General features: G+C 41.8%; 1 protein-coding gene across 1 annotated transcript in view; it reads right to left on the bottom strand.

Annotated features, from left to right (window-relative positions):
* The window catches only part of hnrnpll (heterogeneous nuclear ribonucleoprotein L like), a 32,686-nt gene that overhangs the window by 4,892 nt on the left and 21,973 nt on the right, over nucleotides 1-5,821 (bottom strand). The window contains exons 9-12 of the mRNA XM_015393854.1: nucleotides 4,437-4,508; nucleotides 2,989-3,206; nucleotides 1,465-1,586; nucleotides 1,174-1,375 (exon numbers count right to left, since the gene is read on the bottom strand). Of these exons, the coding sequence (XP_015249340.1) occupies nucleotides 1,174-1,375; nucleotides 1,465-1,586; nucleotides 2,989-3,206; nucleotides 4,437-4,508 (614 nt within the window). The remainder of the gene's footprint in view (nucleotides 1-1,173; nucleotides 1,376-1,464; nucleotides 1,587-2,988; nucleotides 3,207-4,436; nucleotides 4,509-5,821) is intronic.

Here is a 5,821-nt window from a genome sequence, read left to right as displayed (position 1 = left end):
CGCCAAACACCTAAATTCTAGACAAGCCCGTTGATCCCAACCTGTACCAACCTTCTCTCTTCCCTGTTTGCGCACCACATTCGTCTGTGCAAGTTTGGGATCAGACACAGCACCCTCCGCCACTCCACCGAATGCACCTACCGATTCACTGACCAAAGACGGTTTCTGGCACCCCTTTACCATTCCGGTCAGCAGGTCTGGCTTTCCTCTAAAGACCTTTCACCTAGAACCACCTCCCGAAAACTGCCCCCTCGCTTTACTGGTCCCCATGTCATCGATTCCATAATCAGCCCCATAGCCGTCCGCCTCTGTCTGCCCCTGCGCTCCCGTATGCACCAGGCCTTCCATGTTTCCCAGCTCAAGTCGGTTTGCTCCAGTTCATTATGTGTTTTTGAATGTGGGCTAAAGACTGTGTGTGGTTCTAAAGACTAGGACTTTCTCTAAAGGCTGTTAATGGTTCTAAAGACTGGGATTGGTTCTAAAGACTGTTAATTGCTCTAAAAAATGTTCATGGTTCTAAAGTTAGCTACAATTGAGTTTTAAGAATGATTTTGGAAATGAATTTCTGCTGTCTTGATGGGTTGAAATGACTCTGGTCTTCTTTGTAAACAGCTAACAGTAAAATGCGTTTTCCTTCCACTCCTGACTGGATGACATCAGCAACAGAGGAGTACGTCTCTATAAAACTGTTAACCAGGCCTGAATTAATTAAATTCTGTTTATTTCTATTGCGCCAATTCACATCATGTCATCTCTAGGTATTTTACAGAGACAATTCAACCAGATCATTCAGTCAGATTGTTTCAAAGTTTTCTATCAAAGGAAAGCCAGCTGATTGCATTGACTCATTGACTCAAAAGCAGTTCCTCACACCAGCCTTACTGTTCACTGCACTATATAGTTCAGGAAACCCTTTCCTGGAAACAGCCGATCATTTTGGTGTTAAAGGGCTGGTGTTGGTCAGTAAAATGGCTTTCAAATTGTCACTCAATTTTGGTGAGAGGAGAAAAAAAAAGAAGGGTTTTGTAAGAGATATAAGAAAAGATAAGAATCCACCAAAGTTCTAAAAGTGATCATTTGGTAAAAAAGAGGTTGATCTCAGTGTTCAGCTGATATTTCAGGTTTAATGTTGCAGGCACTAATCTGATATAGTTAAGCATAAGAAAGACGTACCTTAAGTAGCTGATCCTGCGAGATGCACGGAGGAACGTTGTAGTAGTGGAGCACAGCAGACGGAGGCTGGATGATGTTCTTGGAGGCTTGTCCGGCACTGCTGAAGCGGTTATTCCTGGTCATTGCGAAGTCTTTGTAGCTGCTGCTGCCATCCTCCAACTCAAAGACCTGACTGGGAATCACCGCCTGCTGCTTAGAGACGCTGTCCACAGCAACAAGACAACAGCAACGTTACCAGTCTAAGCTTATGCGGACGACAACCAAACATATCCGCATCAGTCCTCCTCTCACCACACATTCAGCCTCTTTCCAAACAACTTGATGCTGTTAAGGTGAGTGATCGCTCGGTCCACTGCGTACTCGTCCCCCATCTCCACCAGCGCTGTACCAGGAACGCTCTTCATAAACTTCACCTACAGCGACATAAATATCCCATCCAATCAGAGACCAGGCCAGTTAAGCATGGTTAGCCTTAGACAGAGGTCACAGCAATGCCTTTTTCTATTTGTTTAACATTTCTTTGTTTTGAGAGCTCAACTGCAGGACTGTCCAAGTTCTGATTGAAGCACAGAAATGGATCTTGGTCTAAAGGAATAAAATCCCAGATACAAGCAATGGACAAGAGCTTCTTCCATTGACTAGCCAGACTCAGCTTATGGGTCATGTGATAAGCACTGGAAGGAGATCCCAGGAAAGACCCAGATTACTCTGGAGAGACAATACAGCACCTCTGAGCTCATTTGGTTCCCTTGATTGACTCGGTACCACAGGACAGGAAGCATAAATACTGAGGAGGAGGGAAAAGTAACATGGAAACCTTAAGAGCAGGGACACAAGATGAAGGAGACTAATCCACACAGAACGGTCTACAATTAAAATGAAAATCTAACAGTGATCTGAGAGAATACAATCAAAACAAACAGAGGAAAGAACACCAGGAATAAAGCAAGAAACTAAATATGGAAAAACCTTCCATCCATCCATCCACCTTCCATCACGCTTATCCCTGCTGGGGTAGCGAGGGGTGCTGGTGCCTATTTCCAGCTGCTGTCTACAGGTGAGAGGCGGGTTCCACAAGTTGCCAGTCCATAGCAGGGCAACACAGAGACAAACAGGACAAACCACAGACACTCATACCTAGGGGAATTTAGAGAGGCCAATTAACCTAACAGTCATGTTTTTGGACTGTGAAAGGAAGCCGGGGTACCCGGAGAGAACCCACACATGCTCAGGGAGAACATGCAAACTCAATGCAGAAAGACCCATGGGAATCTAACCCGGAACTTTCTTGCTGGAAGAAGACCCATATCAAAAATTAAAAATAGAAAAATATGGAAAACCCTCAACAGCAAATAATAATAAAAAAAAAACAACAGAAAGGTCAAAGCGGAAACAGACAAAGACATAAAAAAAGCCTTGCAGAAAAGCAAGATTTCTATTTTTGGAATGAAAATATTAAATTGAGTAGAAAACAATCAGTTTCCTCGTTTTCCAGTCACTTTTGTTGAAATTTGCATTTTCCCATTCTCTAGCTTTTTCTCCGCCTGGCACTTCTTTTCCGAACATAAGGCTCTACGATCAACCGAAAGAAGTTCAAATAATAGAAGTGCAAATATATTGGATATAATATATCTGACGAAATTGTTGTTATAAACGTATCTGGTTTATTTTAATAAAGCATTTTAAATGCTAAGAGAAGCACATTTAATGAATTTTAATGCCAATTAAGGCTTTGATTTAAGAAATAATAATTTAATGACTTTTAATTATTTTTAATGACCTGGGGAAACCCTGTAAAAACACAAACTGTCCTACCTTCTCTATGTTACCGTAGAGACAGAAGAGGTTGAAGATGCGGGTGCAGTTCATCTTGGATGGATGTAGGCCGCTCACCATGGCGACAGAGCTGGGGGTGTGGCCGGAGTAGGAGGGGGAGGACTGGGGCAGAGGGTAGGACACCATTTCTGGGACGTCCACTGAGGCCAGCTTGTACCTGCTGCTACTGGTGAGAGGCAGTAGGGGGCAGGCTAGACCTGAGGGATGAGCAGCACACAGAGTTAATGTTTCCCTAAAACATTACCATGTCTGTTTGGGTTGTTTTAAAGAGCTGCAATGTTTGGTCCTTTTCCTCCCTCAAATATCAAACTACATCTAGTTTCTTTACTGAAGTGTTCAACCGCCTTGAAGTTTGTCTCATTTGGTCAATTTAACCCAAAACTTCAAGATGTTTATAAAGTCACAAACAACACCCCGCTGTGATGTGAATAAAACTCGAATAAAACCACCAAGGTTCATTAGTGACCAGAGTCCAGCTGCATGTAACTGAATCTAACTGTTCTGATTCTGGTCTCAGTGGTCTGCAGAAACAATCTACAAATAAGTAGAATTGTCTTAAAGTCTATTTACCCTTAATCTGAGCAGGAAAATAAGATGATTTGCAACTCGAATGAGTATTTTTTACTCTTAAAATAAGATAATCAGATAGTAAGCACTTGAAAGAAGTCAGTTCAGTTGTTTTTGTTCTTTTAAATCATCTTGTTTCATTGAAAAAGTGTCTCGCTTACCACCTAAAATTAAAATATTCACTTATTTTGAAGAAAATTACTTGAGGTTTCAATGTTTTGCTGAGTAAATAAATTATTTGAACTTTGCAAACACACAATAAATTACTCTAAAAACCTTTTTTTAAAAGTAAAAACTTTTTCAAATGTCCTTTTCTTAAAACATATTCTTTGTTTTCAATAACATGTTAACAATTTCTCTTCATTCTGGTTTTCCTTAGATAGAAAACTTTAACCGGTCTGTCTGGGTGACCTGATCAAACTGTCTGTGGAGCACCTTGAGATGAATTGGTGCAACACCAATATAATGAAGCTAATCTGTAAGGCAGCCAGGCAGGATGGGACACGTTCATAAAAACAACAGGAGGAAAAAGCAAACAGTGGTTCTGCTTTAAAGTAAGTTTGAACCCGACGAGGAGAAAAGTCTGAGACCAACTCAGCCTGTTTGTTGGGCTGCAGATCTGCTGAGTCAACCTGACTGGTGATTCAGCTACAGACTGTCAGAAAACCTCTGACTTCTGAATCAGACTAATCTCTGGAGTCTACACAACAAGTCCTGCCCAGTCGAACCGAGTACAACCAGGGTGTTGATCTGCACAAGTTGAGGGAAGCAGACTCTGCTGTGCTTCTGAACTTAATTCTGATCAAATTTAGGAATGTCCAGCTGTTATCTGGTGTTTAGATTGGGTGTGGAGGTCTCACCATAGCCGTTGTCAGCGTAGGAGGAGGGATGTTCTCCTAAAATGGCCTGCTTTTGTCTTCCCTTCCCACGTTCTGCAAAACAAACAAACACGTTAGAAAAGCTCAGTCATTCTTTAACATCTCAGACCAACACATCTGCTGCTTTCAAAAATCAAAACTGCTCTCAATGTATATTAACTCCTGGACCAATGCCTCGGGCATCAGGAGAGAAACCACTGCCTGATTTCAGTCTGACACATCTGACGGTCCACTGAGGAAGAAGAGGGCCAACTGATGACCTGCAGCTTTAGGAGCCAGCAAACCATAATGGAGGATATCAGGCGGACAGGATCAGGAAAGCTTCATGCTCTGACCTTACTCTGAACCTGCTGGAACGCTGTCTGAGGAGCTTCCCTCTGGGAATCCTCTCTCACCCTGCAGGAACAGGCAGCTGGTCTAGAAATTAGTCCTTTCAGGTGGATGGACAGAAACTCTGAACCCTCAGCTGCTCCCTCTCTGATATGATGGATAGCTAGCTCAATATGATGAGAGCAGCCCAATTTCTCCAGAGGTTTACTTCTCAGTGCATGATGGGTAACCATGGGAATTCCCTCAGTACCCCCTCCATTCAGTCCGACCTTCAGAGAGATACCAGGGCTCGTCTCTGCATCTAATCATAGATATGAAGGAGACAAATCAGTGATCATCTGATTCCATTATCACCATGGAAACACACAGATGTTTATTACAAACTAACTGTTGGGATTTTTGCTAAGTTTGTCAGAAAACGAATATCTTCTTTCACATATTTGTACAGAAAAACCGCAACAATCCACTGCTTCCAGTTCCTGATTTAGTCTGAAAGGTTCTGCCAGCTGAAGCAGGCCTCATCATCGGCTATGCTTACAGATCCACAGAGAGCCAGTTTAGGAAGCTATGAATGCTGAATAAGGCATCAGGAGGGTGGGGCGTCTGCTAACGCTCTGAGGAGGGAACTAGTTCCAAGTTTTTAAAAATCTGTTAGATCAGGGGTCAGCTATTAAAAATCAGCGAGGTCCGAATAGAGAAAATCAACAACCAGTAAAGGTCCGGAGACATTTATGAATTATAATCTGTTACTCTGAACAGAATTTTTGAATACAAAAATAAATATATATAAAAGAAAATTGTTCCATTTTAAAATCTTAAGTCTTTTTTTAAGTAGAGAACAACAATCAGTTCAGTTTGGTATATAGACAATTTCCTGATTTACATATTTTAACACCTAAACTGACTGTTTGTTATTTTCTTTCTTTTTCCTTTCTTAAAGGAGAAGTTTGGTTTTTAACACTTTTAGCCCATTTTCTGTAGTGTCCAGGATGAAATCGAATGATCGACACCAAAATTTTGACAATTGGTCCTGTCTC

Source organism: Cyprinodon variegatus, unplaced genomic scaffold, assembly GCF_000732505.1.
Source record: "Cyprinodon variegatus isolate N-32 unplaced genomic scaffold, C_variegatus-1.0 Scaffold660, whole genome shotgun sequence".
NCBI classification, from domain to species: domain Eukaryota; kingdom Metazoa; phylum Chordata; class Actinopteri; order Cyprinodontiformes; family Cyprinodontidae; genus Cyprinodon; species Cyprinodon variegatus.
The sequence above is the reverse complement of the archived record's forward strand: the minus strand, read 5'-3'. Positions and strand labels throughout refer to the sequence as shown.